Source organism: Nymphaea colorata, chromosome 4 (genome assembly GCF_008831285.2).
Source record: "Nymphaea colorata isolate Beijing-Zhang1983 chromosome 4, ASM883128v2, whole genome shotgun sequence".
Taxonomy (NCBI): Eukaryota; Viridiplantae; Streptophyta; class Magnoliopsida; order Nymphaeales; family Nymphaeaceae; genus Nymphaea; species Nymphaea colorata.
Genome location: NC_045141.1, coordinates 15,986,281 through 16,005,226, shown reverse-complemented (window position 1 = coordinate 16,005,226; position 18,946 = coordinate 15,986,281). Strand labels below are relative to the sequence as shown.

Genomic DNA, 18,946 nt, shown 5'->3' with positions numbered 1-18,946 from the left:
TTTTTTTATCATTTTAAAGTTTAAGTGATTTTTCTAATTTTCACTACATTAATCTTAAAATCAAAGAAAATAAATTTGAGGAGGTATTTTTTATTTCATTTTCTATCCAAAGAATGGGACAACAACTTACCATGTTCAGCCACCTTGTTTGTAATTTTTCAGAACGATTCACTACTTAAGTGCTTAATAGAAAAGTTCTTTTCACAGCAAGTACTACAATCTCAGAATGGTTTATACTTTGCGGACAGAGATGTCCTTCATCTGTTGGTTACTCTGCCACGATTGCTTATAATATTCATGCTTCAATTTTTTATTTATTAGCACACTTTAGGACCAGCTTCCTGCTGCTAAAATCAAATAATAATAACAACAACAACAACATAATAATAATAATAATAACAATAAATGCCTTTAATATTTGGTTGAATTAATTACATAAACATTTTCTGTTTGTGAACATAAAATGCTAAACAAAGATAACTGAGACATCCTTGGAGCGTTTCTTTTTTTTTTATCGAATCGATGAAAACCAAAAACCAGAGCTTTTGCAACTCCATATAAAATTGATATATAAATACATCTTTGAAGCTATGATAGACCACCAAGACTATGTAAATTGAATAGATATCTGGGTTACTTATATGTTATATCATCAAAATGCAAACTATTTTCAGGATTTGAAATTAGACAACGCCAAGCTCATGTTTAACAATAGAAGTATAACTCTTTTATATGAAATTTTTCATAGAATATGTGAACTCTTAGACAAAATAGGAAATTAGAAAAAAAACCTGAATATACATGAAAATCTTGAAGGGTGTTCTACAACTACCCCACATCTGACGAAAAGAGAGAGAGAGAGAGAGACTATTCATACTTTTGGAAGCTTGCGCGGTCTGAATCCTCTCTCTCTCCTTTCCCATTTCTTTTCTCCCTTGTAACACAGCACACGCCAGACAGAGAGAGAGCAATGGCCTCTCTCTTTTCTTCGTTCAATGCATTTCTTCGCCAGAAAACACGCTCACCCATTTGCTCTCACTGTCTCTTTCTCTCAAGAATTCTCTCTCGCTGAAGAAACTGACGCGACCGAACCGGCTGCTTGATCGTGCGCTCGTGCACTCCGTATCACAAAGACACGCTTCTTGAGCGAGCGACTCTCTCTGCTTCCCGCGCCGCCAGTCGCTCTCCGGCGGGGGCGCCGAAGATGCGAAGGAGATTCGTCTCGAGGGGAGTTGCAGGATCGGAAGGAAAGGTCGCGGGTTTTGAGGATTTCGCGTCCATCACTATCTGAGAGCTCTGGAGGATTCGGTTTTTGGTGGGGCGGAAATGGCGTCGGAGAAGGTCGGGTCGAGGGGGCAGGCCTGGTGAGCAAACACGAACTCTGTCGTCTCTGTCCTTCGGTTTCTCTGAGCCTTAGAATTGATGGGTAGTCTACGAACAAGCCTCATTTCTTTCTTCTTCTCTGTTCTTGGTCAGGTTCTGTACCACGGGACTGCCTAGCGACGTCATAGTAGAGGTGGAAGACATGGCCTTTCATCTCCATAAGGTCTGGTTTCTCTAATGTTTCTTTCATTTTTCCCCCTCTTCTGCTTGTGCTTCTCTAATGCAACGGGGAACCCTCACGTGTTTGCCTTTTTATGATCTTAGTTTCCATTGATGTCGAAGAGCGGGAGGCTGCACAGGATGATAACGGATCTAGAGGTCTCGATGCACCGGTGGGGAGAGAGAGACGAGGAGGCAGAGGATGACGACGAGGAGGAGACGGAGTCATATTTGCTGAGCCTCCCGGGCTTTCCTGGTGGCACCGAGGCGTTTGAGATCGCCGCAAAGTTCTGCTACGGCGTGAAGGTGGAGCTCACGGCGTCGAACGTTGCCCCTCTCCGCTGCGCGGCGGAGTACCTGGAGATGACAGAGGAGCACGGCGCCGGTAACCTCGCTGCGAAGACGGAGGCGTTCCTGAACCAGACGGTGCTTCGAAGCCTCAAGGACGCCATCAGGACACTGAGCACGTGCGAGCGGCTCCTGCCGGAGGCAGAGGATCTCGGTATCAGCAGGCGGTGCATTGACGCCATTGCCATCAAGGCCGGCACCGATCCTTCCCTCTTTGGATGGCCGGTCGCTGAGGGGGCTTCCGGCGAGCTGGCGAGCCCCAGCGGCAGCGTAACGTTGAGCGGGTTCGAGACTGGTCGCCGGCGCCGGGGTCCGGTGAGGTCTGCCTGGTGGTACGACGAGCTCACCGTTCTGGGTCTGCCTTTCTTCAAAAGAGTCATTGCCGCCATGATAGCTCGCGAAGTATGCCCCGAGAGCATCGAAGGATCGCTGGTGAGCTACGCCAAGAAATTCATCCCTGGCCTCTCGCGGCGAAACAGGGGAGCATCCTCCTCTCTCTCCGCTGCCGTCGCCTCGGAGGACGAGCAGAGGGAGCTCTTGGAGACGGTGGTCAGCCATATGACGGTCAGGAAGAGCAGCAACCCGTCGACGACGACGAAGCTTCTGTTCGGTTTGCTCCGGACGGCAAATATCCTGAGCGCGTCGGAGGACTGCCGAGAGACGCTAGAAAGAAAGATCGCGGCGCAGCTGGACCAGGCGACCCTGGACGACCTGCTCCTCCCCAGCTACTCCTATCTGATCGAGACCCTCTACGACATCGATTGTGTGGAGAGGATTCTCGGGTATTTTCTCGAAGGGTGCGGTGGCGCTGGTTCCGGTGATGGAGAGGCCGGGGAGGACGAGGAAGACGAAGAGGACGGCAGGTTCGAGAATTCGCCGGGGATGAATCCGGTGATGGTGGTCGCCAAGTTGATGGATGGATACCTGGCAGAAATTGCGTCCGACGGCAACCTGAAGCCGGAGAAGTTCTACGAGCTCGCCGTCGCGCTTCCCGACCACGCCAGGGTCTACGACGACGGCCTCTATCGTGCCATCGACGTCTACCTCAAGGTGAAACTTCGAAAATTCCTTTTACTTTTGCCCTTTTCACTTTCTAGGACTACGCGACTGTCGGCTGGTTCGAAGGGCCTGAGTAAGGAAGGCCCCAGCTAAGTGTTGTCAATCAGTCTCGCGTAGGGTACGGAATGGTAGACTTAGTTGATGGCTTTGACCTGAAGATCTTGCTACTCATCTTGGAATAAGCTCTCCTGTAAGTTGCTATGATTCTGGACTGGCTGGTTCAGTTTGGGGTCGTTCTGTGGTGGGAAAATTCGAGTCGGATTTGAGAGGTCACTGTTGGGATTGCCCAATGCTTCCCTTTTTTTCTCCCTTTGGTCCACTCCCCAGCAAAACTACCTCTGGTTGAAGCTCTCGTCTTCAGCATGTTGCATCAACTCTGTTTGTGACGATCCCTGAGCTTTAGAGTTGAATGCTGATTGTAGTTTCTGCAAAACCAACCTGTGCTTTTTTTTTTCCCTGATAAGTAGTCACTGGTGCAAGATTTTAACCATTATGTGCTGCTTAATTTTCTGATATTAGTCCCTGATATGTAAAGTTATGCTAATTCTTTGGCAATTGGATGTCATTAGGCACATCCGTGGATCTCAGACGACGAAAGGGAGAAGATATGCGGCATGATGGACTGCCAGAAGCTCACGCTTGAAGCCTGCACCCATGCTGCGCAGAATGAGAGGCTACCTCTCAGGGTTGTGGTGCAAGTTCTCTTCTTTGAGCAGCTTCAGCTCCGCAATGCCATCGCGGGATCCTTTGCTGGCACGGATGTTTCGATGCCATTGATGCCGGATTCAGCCCGGCCATCGCGTCTTCAAGATCACATTGGTTTTCTGGGTCAATCCCCTGCCGGGCAACCATGGCAGCCCAATTCAAGGGACAATCAGGGACTCCGGCTTGACATGGACAGCATGAAGGCTCGAGTGCATGAGCTAGAGCGCGAGTGCTCCACGATGAGACGGGCTATCCGGAAGATTGATAAGACCAGCAGAGGTGGCAATGGTGGTGGTAGTGGCAGCGGTAGTGGTGTTGGCGCTGGCTGTGGTGGCGTTGTTGACGGCGAAATTGGTGGAAATGGTGGATGGAGCTCATTTACTAAGAAGTTTGGTTGCAAGTTCAAGACTCAAGTGTGTGATTCACATGAAAGAACTTGGGTAGAATCCAGAAAAGGGAACCATCATCGTAACTCATCTCTTTTGTGATGATGTGCTGCTCAGCCTTCTCTGTGCCCCCCTTGAGCATCAAACACCCTCTATTCTGTATATGAAAAAAAATTTCACGTTGGCATATTCTTTCTCCATCAACCAGATTCTCAGTGCCAGACAAATGACAACCTATGTGATTGTTTCCTTTTCTCTTTCCTCCTTTTCGCAGCAGAGCATGCATAACTCTTGTGTGAGCTCCAATCATGGTGATATGAGGCAGCCTGGGCATTACGCTTTTTGGCTGTTGGACGTTTGCTGGGGTCCCTTTGCTCCCAAACATGAGCCTGTGGTGTCCAGATCTAAATGTCATGCTGCATGCTGAAGCAGTATCAATTATTTTGCTTATCATTTTCGAAGGCATCCACAATTATTTACTGTCGATCTTTCCTATTCCCCTAAATAGAAACTTGGTGGCTGCCACTGTAGTGCATTCATCTGGGCATAGGTAGCTCCTAGATTTTCAGTTGTTTTCTGTTCATCTTTGTTCTTCATAAGGCTGTAATAACTAATAACCTTTAAGGTTCTGCCTTAGTGGAGAATGGAAATAGCAATCAAGTGAAATCTTAAGTCCTGGTAAAACCATGCTAAATACTTAATTGAGCAACAAAATACGCTTGCTGTAATCCCGTGTCTGAACCTGTATTTTTACGTTGGTGATAGAATGTACTGCTACTGGTAAGATGGTAACATGGAAAGGAACTTGATTCATGTTTCAAAGGAAAGAAGAATGCTGTACATTCCTCTTGGCACTTACTGTTATAAAAGGAACTTCATTATTTATACACGGAAGCACCTTCTAAAAGAAACCATAACGTTACCAATCTGCCAATATTTTGACGCCCTTCACCCATGAAAGAAACCAGAAGCTTTTTGCTGCCATCCTTTTGAATGAAATGCTTCAACTGGATTGGTTTCTCTTTCCCTCAGTACAATGAATAGAAGAAAAAAACTGCAGTTTCCCATCAGAGGTAGTGCTAGTTGCAATAGCCTTGCCACTTTACCACATGCACGCTGGCTGTAGAAGGGGAGAAATCATTTTTCTATTGCCAACTCTGTTGTCCTTACATTCAAAATGATACTGAGAAAAAAAAAGATAAATGACAGGACCAGCTATTGTGGCACCATGCCTACTTTGTGAAAATATTACGATGGTCGGACCACTTGTGAAGTTCTACACCCGCAAAGCCATCGATTTAAGCAGTGGAAAAACTACAGTTTTACTGATATTTACTGATAGCCTCCACCTTGTGAAAGAGATGACTGTTACTGACAGACAGTCTGAGTCGGCTAGTGGCAATGCGGACGCAATATTTGTGCAAAATCTGATTACAGGAGATGTACACAAAGGACAGAGAATAGATTACCAACAAAGAAGCCGCACCCTCCCTTCTAAATTGAATAACATGAGAGAGAGAGAGAGAGATCAGAAAAAGAAAGCTACAGTTAAAAAAGAGAACGAGGTGAAATTAAAAAAAGCAGAATTCCCTCGCACCGAAGTTCGAGGCCTGTGTTCTTTTTGTTGCCATTAGGCGGTTGGTCTTTTTGAGCAGAGTGAGTATGCAATTATTGTTTGTTGACAACCAACTCCCTGTGCCTCATGTCTCCGCATACCAACAGGCTCACGTACAAGTTGGTGAGCCCACTGCACAGGGTGGGAGCCACTCTTCATGCAACGCTATTGACTATTCAACCGTGTGAATCGAACATGTTCCAGAGACCAATGAAGATCTATGTAGAAAATTATCTGCTGTTCGGCGTTTTCTTTAGCAGAAAAGGAAGCCAAAGTTTGTGGATCCCGCATATTTTCACTTGATGAAACTGATTCGAACGTATTCATACATACCAACTAAAGGAATAAGAATATATTCACTCCATGAGCCTCTGTCATAGCTTCAGTTTCTCTTCTTTTTCTTGGTTACAGATTTATATCACTCGACCATGCGTGCGTTGAACGGATGAAAAGTGCACTAGTCATGGTTGGCGCTTCTGAACCTCCAATTCTGAAACACATTTAGAGGCGGGTTTTTGGAAAATTCATTGTGCCAATGCTGTTCTATGATCAAAGATCTAAGATTGTGAGTTTTTCAATCGATTTAGTTTGTGTATAAATGAAATTTTATGGAGATTTGGAGAACAATACCTCTGCATTAACAGAACTTTGAGTAAAAATTGTTTAACAAGTTTCTTTTTTTGTCATCACGGGTTCTGAGATGACATCCCCACTGCAATTTCAAACTCAGACAGCAAAGAACTCTTCTCCCAATAAATTAACTAGCTAGCTTTTTCTGGACAACTTGAAGCTTCATCAACCTGGCAAAGTGGTTGGAGTTAAAACCTTTACAAGAGTTTAATTAATATCCGAGTTGCATCTCAATTGGCACCATCTGAATAGGGGTATGCTGTACTGTACCTTATGTTGCCTATTTGAAAAAGCCAAAAACCTATATGCATCGGATGCGTCCAATCCGGCCTCAGACCAGAAATGATGATTTCTTGATCCAACAGTGATTAAAAAATAAGCTCTGTAAGCTCCCCCATCAAGCAATATTTTCCCACATTTTTCTTTCTTTTTTCTGATAAATGCGCCTTAGATTTCACACCACTGGCAGCATCTTATGAGGAGAATTTGAATTTTGGGTCCTGTTCTTTTCATGAACAGTGCTATTCAGAAACATTGATCTGGAATCCATAAAATTGCAGAAAGAGGGGTGGAGGGAGCAGCTAAAAAACAAGAATTCTCAGGACATCTCAAAATCTCCTTGCACGTAAACCACAGACTTTGGCTGGGCCCACTGATAATTCTGCAATGGCGCTCGGGTTCTGTGGTAATCTGTCACTTACTCTAAGTAAGATGAACCAAAGGCCAGGATGACTGTGCTTCTGACCCACCAAACATCTCACATGATGATTCTTCTCCAGTTGATCTCCCACTGACTGCCCGTGAACCTGGCGAACAGTTTATTTACTCCTTTCTTTATTCTTAAATAGTTAAACCGTAGTCCCCTTCCAGCTTATGCTGCGCAACCGAGGCACTGAATTCTTGATCTCCTTCTTTTGAAGGTCTTAATTATTAATTTTCGGGAGCTTATTTATTCTTTTCTTGATTTTTGAATAGTTAAACCGGGGTCATGCAGTACCCTTCCAGCTTATGCTGCGCAACTAAGGCATTGAATTCCTGATCTCCTGAAAGTCTTAATTGTTAATTTTGAAGGATTTCAACTTTCTATACTGCAAAAGAGCAAATGTTTGTAAAAGAGCAAGTTGAATTATAACAAAGGTACCATCTTGTTGAGCAATAGAATAAAATATTCATGTTCACCCACCAACAAAATTGTTAAATGTAACTCTTCACTCTTGTTAATAAAAGTTCTAGATTTTTAGTTTAAGTCCTACAAAAAAAAAAAAAACATACATTCATGTTTTTAACCTTAACAGAGGCGAAGTCAACAGGGGCCATGACCCTGCCTCGCATTTAGGAAAATTAAATTTACCCATTAAAATTTTCAAAAATATAAGTTTGGCCCGTATAAAACTTTTGAAAATTAGGTATTGGCCCTTACTAAAAAAATTTAAAAATTACATTTAGTATATCGCATGACAGTTCGGCGCTCCCAATTGCAAAATCTTTGCTAGGGGCTTTAAGAATCTATTGAATAAAATTTTCGCTTATTATAAAGTGATTGAGACGAGATAAGAGACATGGTTTTGGAAAATTTAAATACTGGACTGATGAGATTTTCTACGTAAAAGTAGTCGGAACACGACTTCGTTTCTATGGCCCATGCATAAGACAAAGCCACGATACGAGGGCGACCTGTAGGTTTTTACAGCTGCTCCTGCGAGGATTCACCACCCAAATTCACCGTCTAGTATTCAAAATGTGTAAGGTAGAATAGTCTTTTCCGTTCAAATCATATGTAATAGATAGGTATGTAATTTGTGCCATATCGAGACAAAAGATCAAAAGTCAGTTCACGGACAAGTAAAGCCTTGACACGGGGCATTTGTCTGATTACCTTGGACCTTGATTTTAGATCCTTGATTTCTTATAATGATCTTAAATCTTATGTTTGGAAGATGCAAAGATTTGTAGATTTTGCATCTTGGAATCCATGCAACTCGAGACAGAACCCTGACCCCTCCAACTTGAGAGGCATGGATTTAAGTTTTTGTTCTTCATTCTACATTTAGTTACAACCAAGGATCAAAGTGAGCCCCTCAGGGGTGTTTGGCAATCTGAACATTAATTGTTTTATGAATTCACCTTTTAAGATTGAAGTAGATTCATAAAACTATGCTTCATGCATCTGTGTCGTTTTTGGGGCACATATATAAAACAGTTTGTTACTGTTCTCATTACCAAACAGCACCTTATCATATCAGACCCTCGGATCAAAAACTTTGGATAATCAACTTCCCCCAAAAGTTTCATGCACTTCCTTTCAATTCATTGTTCAAATTCTTCATGTTTACCTTCCATGGACAGAAGAAACCCATAGCTCAGGACTTCCTCTTGCACCTCCTTACCCAGCTGGGTGCCCTGGTCGACGCAACTTAGAAAGGTTTCATCCGATCTTTAGTAACATAAAACTCATTTTCACGAAACCAGAGGATGATGAAAGAGATGAAAGTGAATTCCTCCCCTCTCTTGATCACCATAAAAGGACCATCAAGGACATATTTCCTCTACGTACTCTGCTCCCAACAATTATTAAGTTGGGTGGTGCCAGCTTTTTGGTGTCATCACATGTTAGGCATCCCATTCGCTCACAGGTATCTTGTAGGAAACCTTGGAATCTGGAATCATAGCTCAGACAAAGTTCTAAACTATAAGGTAAAGGCAGGCAGTCATTCAGGGAAAGGAAATGGAGGCTTTAAAAAAAACCCCAATTTGGCCTGTAGCAGGTACAAGAGGTAGGCGAGACATTCTTGGCTCGAGGAAACAGAGATGAATGATTGGAGTGGTAAAAAGTGCTAAGAGCTAGCGTGGAGAACTGTCTCAATAGTTAACCTTCAAATAGAATGCAGTGACCAAATGGGTACCTTCATGGTGGAAAGATTGGTTCATGTTATTGCACTATCTAGCACAGGATCTCGATGTGCCTTATGTCTTTCTTTTCTTAATTGCTAGTATTATAGCGGACTGGGTGGCAGGGCGGTCTATTTAAATGGATTTAGGTTGCAAATTCCATGGTCATTGCTACGACCCAATGTGCTACTTCTCCGAACCGTAAAAGGTTCTAAAACATGCTCTATAAACACAGGATATGAAGGAAACACAAAAAGGAAGAGACAGCCTCTCTTCAGTCTCATGAGAAGAACTACTCACCCTAGAAAAAAGAAAAAGGAAGTTGAAAACTAATGATACTTAAAGATAGATTTTGGATCACATGATACGGATGGTTTGACTGCTGGATGATCCTCGTGATCTAGGGTCCAACCTTAAGCGATTTTCATTTCTGCAAGTTCCTGAGGACGGGGCCATGTTTTTAGTAAAGCAGTCATGGTTCAAAGTTCAAACCCCATGGCCCTATTCCTGGTGCAAGCTGAACCGTGTTGGATTGGAAGTGTGCGTGCTATGTCTTCACGTAGTGACGCCATTGATTGTGAATGCCAGCATTCGAGAGCCCAACCTTCCGCAAAATCCAGCATCCTCTAAACTCTCAGTTTCTTAATGCCGTTTGGGAAATTTTGACTGTAAAATATGATTCACATGGTAGGTTAGACGAGCATTATTCCTTTGAATTGCACTTTTTCCTTTAGGAATCCATGTTATTTAAGTTTGTCACATTTTCACAACTTTCTCATGCACAATTGATTTTTTAGTGCTTTGAGAACAAGTGAGGTATATTTTTCAAGGATTTACATCTATATCGTGGGATTTTGTCAAAACAACAAAACATGTTTTTGCAGATAAAGCTTGTATTCTGTCCAACTCTATACAGAGGCAAACTTCAAAATCAGGTTTTGAAATAAAAAGCTCAGTTTACAATTTGAATTCTAGCTGCAGTTTTCCTGTTACCAATGGACCCGCTAAGTGGAACACATCTCAGCCATGTACCATGTCATGAAAAAGCACAAAAAAGGCTAAATCATAATTTCTAGATTTAGCATATCATAATTCGATCATCCACAAATTGAATCCAATCAGACGACAAAAATATATGTAAGCAAAGTCAATCACATGTATGCATTATATGTTGGACCCACATTATACTGCAGAAAGAGGACGAACTGAGGAATTGAATTTCTTCTCTGTTGCTCAGGTGTGACTCAAACCATCAGTACTTGGTAATTTACTAGATTAATCAGCTTATGTGTTTGTGACCTCGGGAGAGCATGAAAAGTGAAAAATCAACTTTAGTCAACGATGATAAGCTTTTACTGTTTTACATGGTTGAAACACAAAGGCTCTTAAACTGTAAACAGTATGCTACTAGGTTAAAAACTTCTGCAACAGAAAGGAGAAAAGGAAAACAGAAGCCTTTGCCTTCTGCCACCTTCCGCCAACTGCTCAGATGCCTGGGAACTGCTTTGGTTTCCGGAGTTCCACATCTCCCCAAATGAGGCGATCCATTTATACCATGAACATTCAGTTTTGAGCCTGAGCCTAATCCAAATTAGCATAGAACAATGAAATCTACACATTTTTTGTTGCTTGCCAAGAGAGACAGACACCACGGATCTAGTGAACATATTTTTAATCAATCATGTTACTGGTTCTTCATAAAGATTGAACAGATAATGCTGAATAACCAGTAAAATTTAATTAGTCTTCGCTAAGCCACTACAACTACTCACCGGGCAGGGTCATCCATGGATTTGTATTTACTTTGTTGCCTTTCATGTCACCAAACAATTACTGGTGCCACCTCCATCATTTGTGTGAAGCTAGTCCAGGAAGGAGTCTCAACCCCTTCACAAAGACAAGAATGCATGGAGGACAGGTAACTCCTGTGGAAGATCTTTTGGAACAAGCTTTAGCTTGTCCAAATGTCTTCTGTTAAGAAAGGCAAGATCTTCTGACTTACCACAAAAAATGTGAGGATACATGTGCACACTTCACACTAGAAAAGGATAGGTCTTCAAGCGCAGGTCATATCAGATTCTTTAATCTACCACTAGAAGTGACCCAAAATATGAAGCGTTTGGCTGCAAGTTAAACTCAAAAACCTCGCAGAATTCCTCAAGCAAAGCTTTATATGTGATATTCATTAGCTCATCTGAGTCACATATAGTAGATCCTCCCAAAATGTCTTGGAGGCTGCCAACTTCACGGTTGCTTATACCACAGGGAACAATGTGCCTGAAGGCAGTGAGGTCAGTGGCAACATTCAGTGCCAGGCCATGATAAGCTATCCACTTAGACACGTGAATACCAATAGCAGCCACCTTTTGATTGCCTGTCACATTAGACATACCCAAATCCGTATGTTAGTAGTGAATATATCAAATAGCCATAACTCTTGCTTAAGCTTTCTAGGAAATGGTTCACCAAAGCCTTATCCTAACAGGTAACCACTAAAGTTTGATGTCATGGCCAGTTAGAAGGTTGGTAACCATAGAAGAAAGACAGCAATAAAGTTTATGCAATATGTACATATATAAATCTAGTGCATGCATGTACATGTGTGAGTGTGTGTGTGCATGCATGGGAGAGAGAGATAGAGAGAGAGAGAGACATACCAACCCAAACACCGGTTAAGCCATCAATCCTCGATGCTTTAACTGAAAATGATGACAGAACTCGGATAATTACCTCTTCCAGTGATCTAAGATACCAGTGGAGATCCATCTTGTGGTACCTCAGATTGATGATTGGGTACATAACAAGCTACAACAAGTCCATAATATAGTAATGAGCAGCTTAAACAATGGTACTTATTTTGCATTAATGATTTTCATCTGCAAGTTTTTGGTGATTGACAAACTGCTGCGATTTTTCAACAAGAAAAATCTTAGGATGTAAATCTTATTAAACACACACAACGGACTCAAAAACTAGTAAAAAAAGCAGTGGATGGAAGATTTTCCAAAATACAAAAGAGGTGTGGAATAGTTTTGGTACTATTTCCACTTCTTCTCTCTGGATTAAAAAAAAATGATTCCAACATTAAATATATTATTGCTATTTCTGGAGGTTGTAATGGGTACCCTTGCAGGAGAATGTCTTATAACTTCATCATTGCTACAAAGGAGTCCGTTACTGAAAATCATTTGTGAATTGTGATTGTATACAACTATTTTTATAGGGTTTCTTGTAAATAGTCATTGGAATAAATACCTGCCCTGGACCATGATATGTAACCTCGCCACCACGGTCAGTCCTGTATACTTCATATGGAGGATCCTCTAGGCTGAAATGCAAAAATTTATCTGAGCTACCAGTGCCCAATGTATAAACTGAAGGATGTTGCAGGACAATGACCAAGTCTGAGTCATCTTTGTCATTCACCATCAAACTCTGCTTCTTCTGGACTATTGATTTTTGCCACAACCATGCCCTGTCGTAAGGAATAAGTTCGTTGTGCAAGTCATAGCATTCACACCTACAATAACAACAATAGTCAGGAGTATGTTTTGTATCATAAAGGATAATATCATATGGCAGACAGTAGCTACTACAATATAAGGACTAAGCTACTACAATATAAGGACTAAGGAGTTCAGCTATTATAGTAATTGAGAAAATGAGTTCCGTTGCCCTGCATCCTTTTATATTTTCAATCAGGCTATCACTAGGGAGCCAAGCCCCTTGACGTCAACATTGATCTCAGACTATGACAAACCCACAGAAGAAATTCTTCTATGTATGGTAACTGATGATCTAACTTTATTGATGGTTAGAATAGTCATCCCATTAGGTAGGTAAGAGTCCACCAAAGTTATCAGGCAAGGATGTCTCTAAGTTATAGGACCTCAACCAGCGTAAAATTTAGCATCAGTTACTAGCATTATGCAATTTGTGACATTCCTCAGATATACTAAACAGCAGCAGTAGAGGATACGATGCAGTCATAGACCAATAAACAAGAATATGTTTTAAGAACTAAAATGTTTCACAGAAAGGTTCTGAGTTAGTATAGCTTGTTTTCTGGAATCACTTAAAATTCACTATATTGTCAATTAAATAAAACCAACAAATCAAGCACTTTAACAATCAAGAGACATTCAAGAGATCTGAGACTCTCAACAGGAGCATGTTTGGAAGGAACAACGGCGAATTTCTGGGGGAAAAATGCCAAGGGGAGAAGGAAAAAAACATAAAACGATCTCATTTTGAATATCTATTTGGTTAACAAAAGAAATTCACAGCAAAAGGTATAACAGTAGCAGCTATTATAATGGATATGGCCACTAAAAATATAATCATTAGGATTCAGATGTTCTACCTTCTCCTCACACAACCACTTCTAGAAGTATTCTTCTCATCCTTCACCACATTGTCTAAAGCTGCCACATATAGTTGCCTTTTTGAGTGGCTTTTATGATCATAACTTGCATGTAGAGGAGAAAAGCCATGAAGTTCCAGACTTAACATATTCATCTGAAATGCAAGAAAGCAAACAAGAGAAATTGTCAAACATCCATGCACTAACTAATGTATGAATGCCATCTGATGAGAGATCAGAAGCCTAAAGATTGACAATGAATAACAGCAAGTAAGCAACTTCTGGAAGCCAGTCACAAAGTAGACTACGAACTCTAGTGGACTAACTACGATATTGATAATTCAAATCATAGTTACACGCATCATGTCAATCAGGAATTTCTTGGTATATTTTCTGATGGAATTTTCTTAAGAAATGAGTTTGGGCCCAAAATCTCAAAAAACTTTTAAAAAATGAGAACACAAGCAGACAGTAAAATACATATGAAGTAATTTTCATTGATTGGCAGTAGCTTGACTTGTGCTACTTTCTTGCAAAAACAAGCAATCGATCTAAGATTCTCCAAAGGTAAAAAAGTTTGAATCTACATTCGAGATTTATTAGAGGAACTTTTTCCAAAATCTTGCAAAAATATGGTGACACATTATCATATTATTGCAAGAATACTCTTCTGCCAATATTTTGAGAATCACAGAGTATTTTTTTATACTAAGCTTAAAAAATGACAAAATTATCATTAAATTTTCAAAAATGCTCAAGAATGCTGAGGATCTTAACCATGTCATTAGGAACATCCACTCTGACTGCACTCCATGCTGGTGCAGCTGGAAATCTTATGACATGTTATACACATATATGACAACCGTTTCACATTTCCAGAAATTATTTGATTTTCTCTAGCCTTCATAATATTTCAATATAATGAATTCGAATATAGAAGACTTGTTTATTAGTTCATGTACTGAGATGCCTCTTCGCAGAAAATCAAATTCAGAATAGTAAAACTCGAAAAGTATCATATTTGATGTCAAACCTTAGCTCGACAGATTTTAATTCCTTTAGGTGAGACTGGAGAAACGGAACACAAGTAGTGAGTGTGTGTTTTTGTGTGTGAATGTCTGCGAGGACACATCATGTGCTGTGTTATACATCGTAGAAGCCACTGTCTACTCATGTGGAGACTGGAGAGATATGCTAACAACATGTCTCCACTGATAAATGATGGATGGCATTTGCCCAAAATGAAATCCATTAGATATTTAGGTTGTCAAGCACACTTAAGTGTTCTGCAGACAAGCAGCCAATTAATCATAAGTTCTGGAAAATCATGGAAAAGAACAAATCTAATTGTTTCCCGTGAATAACAACCAAGTTATTCTTCATTAACCTGAATACAAAAAATAATTTGTTTCGATTAAAATGCTGTAACTTGGCAAAGGACAAGAATGAATATGGTAAAATGACATAAAACCAATACTTGACCAACTTGTTCTGACATACTGATGCTTGTCACAAGCAGATAATTAATAACCATGCACAAAACCATAGAAATGAAACTTGCTTTGAGGCTCCATAGACTTGTGGCATTCCAGTACTGAGGGTGGTATGTGCAAGTAAAATATGTGTCCTAGAGTTGGGCAATCTCACACCCTGACCACCACCAATCCTTGCCCATCTAATCCCAGTCCTAAGGATCTCCACCACCACCACCCCACCCCCCCCCCCCCACCACCCACCCCCCCACAACACACACACACACACAAAAAAGGAAAAAAAAGAAAACACTACACACACAATCATCAACCATAGGAAAAGGGGAGTCCGTTTGTGTGCGTGTGCATGTGCAAAGAGATGGTTGTGCCCTACCCACCTTCCTCTCTCGTGAATTCTACCCCATGCTGGCTGCAAAATTTGCACTTGGGTCACAAATATCTACCTTTTTGGTATTATTATTTTCCAGGAACCCAACAACTTCTAGAAAGTTTTTGCCAAGGCAACAGTTCATTAGATCATATGAATTTTAACAAAATCATCTCTTTCAACAGCTCGATCATCACTTCTACAATCATTCATATAAGACCAGATTTAATAGTGTGTTTGAGAGATATAGGATAGGGTCTCTGCAACAAGCACATCCCAACGGGCATCAGCATGATCCAAAATTTCTGTTGCACCCCAGAACACAGAAATAATGGTGAAAATAAGTTGAAACATGACCATCTTACACAATCGGTCACGTGTTTGTTTTGACATAGGTATGGATGAGGTGAAGTGTCTCAATCCTGCGTTTTTACACTCTCCATCCACTGTTTCAAGCACACTGTGAAAAGGAAGAATATGCCAACGCCATTCCACAAATATATCTTGAACCATTGAAGGAAACTTCAATATTCCAAGATATCTCAGAGTATCTGCTAACACCTTACTACTCGATGACCCTTGTGTTCCACAGTTTGAAGCTGTCTACAGCAAGCTAATTATATCTTCTTCTATGATGTACTAGCAGTTAAAAGAAGGAATCACCTTAACTTCCCTAGGCATGTTCAAGGGATTAATCTGCCTTCATTTGACAAATAAAAAAAAAATCGCCTTGACGGCAAGTAAAATGATTGTCCTTGTTGATCAGAACGAACCAACCACATCTATCTTCAAAGCAAAGCGGAAATGAGCAAATTGATCTGTCAACGAGGTAATTCAAACCAGACAGATACAAATTAAATTTATAGCTCCTGGATATCAAACGAATGATAAACATCTTACATTTTTTAATTCAAGGACGAAGTAAAGCTATACGCTCATGTCCCATCATCACAAATAAGATTCGTGAAACTATTTGGCGGTTAGATAATCTGGTCGATGAGGACTCTGGACTAACCTACAACGTTTTCTCCAGTGCTTCTCCGCCATTCTTCTTAGTGTGAAATATTTTTTCCAAGGACCGCATTAATTTTCCCATGATAAACATGTTTTTAGTTATTCTTTCTAATTTCATCTTTTCCAGCCTCCAAGCGTTCGGGATAACTATTCTGAACCCCTTAATTGCAGATTCCTATCTTCAACCTGTTCCTAAATCCTACCATACACGCGATCACACTTTTCAGTAATCAAATTTCAAAGTTAACAATTTCCACAATTGAATTCAATACAAAGCCCAACTTGATCACACTGATCGAATTAGACTAACCATCACAAGACCATCCAGTTTAACATCCTTGCTTTCCACGTTTTCATGAACATCTAAATTCAAAAATACGACTGTAGACCAGTTATTATCGTGAACCATGTGACAACAGCCCTGTCAGGCATTTTGTCGAACAATTCCTGTGTGTATTCAATATTGCCAGAAATGACATAAAAGCCGATCTTGTGAGTTCGCAATTAGTCGTGAATAGCCATCACCATCCTTTTGATAGATGGTTGCACGATTCGGCAGGCGAACCTTAGCTGTGACATTGACATCGACATTCAGCAATGCAGAGAGCGAGAGAAGCACCTGAAGGTGAGGTTCAGCAAGGAGGGAGAGGGATGCAACACAGAAGGAGCTTCTATTGCACTCGAGCGGGCGTGGGGCAAATGGGGAGAGCCGGAGGGGAAGCTCCAGTTGCAGGCCTGTACTGCAGCCGTTGCCGATTGCAAATTTTCTTAAACATGATTTCGGAACCAAGCTTTATGTTTCTAAAATTTTTGTCATACCCGACATACTTTTGCTAACTACTGCCCACAAAACTCATTATGTGCAAATAACGGTCAAATAACAAGTACGTAAACAATGAACAATGTAAAGAAACATTTTCATCAAAATTATTGAAGTTTATAATAACCTTAATATAATATAAAAATAAAAATAACAACTAAAATAATAATTATATAAACAATGAACAATGTAAAGAAAGTACCACTGTTTTTTTAGTCATTCAAAAAACCAAAGGCATAGCACAATGCACACATCACCTGACTCATATTGCTCTAAAAATGATGAGAAAATCGATCATTTAGACAAGTCGGCTCATATAAAATATGAATCTAAACACAATAATGAAGCGATAAAATTGTTAGAAATCGCACATGGTACATGTCATTGGCACTGAAAAAAGAGTTTAAAGACGAGGGCAGAACCCTCACAGCAGGGAGACAATGATGTAGCCCAATACATAAGAGAGATATAAGCTTCCGCCCGATAATGAGGTGGGCTCGGTTCAGCCCGACATCCAAAACCTAAGCTCGAGCTCGGCCCGACTCGGAAAACCCGAGCCCGAAAGGGAGAGAAAAAAAAAAGAGAGAAAAAGATAAACAAGCTTACTTGTTACCACATTTTTGAGCATGGAGGAAACGGGAAGAAAGCAAGAAAGCTTGATTCAGTTCTTATGATAAAAAAAAAGCTTAGTTTAGGTGCAGAACGAGGAGTTGCAATTGATATCATAACCCAATTTAACACTCAAATATAATATCTTATATGTATGGATGCATGCGGCTTAAGGGGTGTAGTATTTCATTTTGAAACAGTTATAATCCGATATTGAGGATTTACATAAATCTTAGATGGTTTATAAGGGGATTGTTTCCATGAATAGTTATCAAGTTCCTAAACTTTTGGTGTAAAAACCAATGTTTACAGGAGACAGGTTGGAATTCACCAAACTAGAAATTCGAGGGCCTGGGTTCTTATAGGACCTGATTATGCAAGCCGGTGAAATTTTCTACAAAAATTTTTTGCTTGAACTTGATTTCAATATGTCCAAACAAATGAAATTTCCAACTTTCCACATATGACAAGAAATGAAAATGGTTTCACTACGTAGCGAGGAAGAAATATCTAGAGGTTTTCACGCTAAACGACAACGAGAAGATCTCACTTTTTTTTTTTTTTTGTCCTAGCAGACCAAAGTTGACATAAAGAAAAAAAAATCTAGTCTTCCATGACTTCAATTATGAGCCTCACATGTTTTATTTTTCCGATATGGGTACCAGTTTTAACTACAACCGCCAAAGGAGGCCTGCCTTTCGTATTGCCTTAAAGAAAAAATGAACAACACTTTTTTTTTTTAAGGGACAATGTGTAAAAGTACAAACTTCCTTGATTTAACTGTGAACAAGAACAAGAGAGCGCTGTTTTTTATTGTGTTATTGTAGCAATAAACAGGGGAGTGAACCTTTCAATGGAATTAAAAAATAATCAGAGAAAAAAGAGTCCATAAGTGGAAATTTCTAAAAAAAAAAAACTGACTGTTTCTCTGCTCATCAAACACATGGCTGGCATCTCTAATATGCTGAGAGGCATTATCTTCAGACTTCATCATGTCTATGCGTGCCTTGTGGAGCTTGTTATTGTAACTTGTCTTTGGTGCTATAATTTTATTTTATATTGTGGCCATTATTCTTTTGAAAGGCTACTTGCACAACTTGCACCAA

The 18,946-nt window shown here is 40.6% G+C and overlaps 2 protein-coding genes across 2 annotated transcripts; one reads left to right on the top strand and one right to left on the bottom strand.

Annotated features, from left to right (window-relative positions):
• The first annotated feature begins 867 nt into the window (after positions 1-867).
• Positions 868-4,669, top strand: LOC116253394 (BTB/POZ domain-containing protein At5g66560-like). Its single transcript, XM_031628189.2, has 4 exons — positions 868-1,364; positions 1,477-1,546; positions 1,648-2,940; positions 3,519-4,669. Exons 1-4 carry the CDS (start codon positions 1,327-1,329, stop codon positions 4,140-4,142), a joined length of 2,025 nt encoding a protein of 674 aa, XP_031484049.1. The 5' UTR covers positions 868-1,326; the 3' UTR covers positions 4,143-4,669.
• Positions 4,670-10,831: 6,162 nt separating this feature from the next.
• On the bottom strand, positions 10,832-17,320 carry LOC116252187 (octanoyltransferase LIP2p, chloroplastic-like). Its single transcript, XM_031626297.2, has 5 exons — positions 17,031-17,320; positions 13,538-13,692; positions 12,430-12,694; positions 11,832-11,979; positions 10,832-11,548 (listed from the first exon to the last, which is right to left on the bottom strand). Exons 2-5 carry the CDS (start codon positions 13,690-13,692, stop codon positions 11,256-11,258), a joined length of 861 nt encoding a protein of 286 aa, XP_031482157.1. The 5' UTR covers positions 17,031-17,320; the 3' UTR covers positions 10,832-11,255.
• Between the last annotated feature and the right edge of the window lie 1,626 nt (positions 17,321-18,946).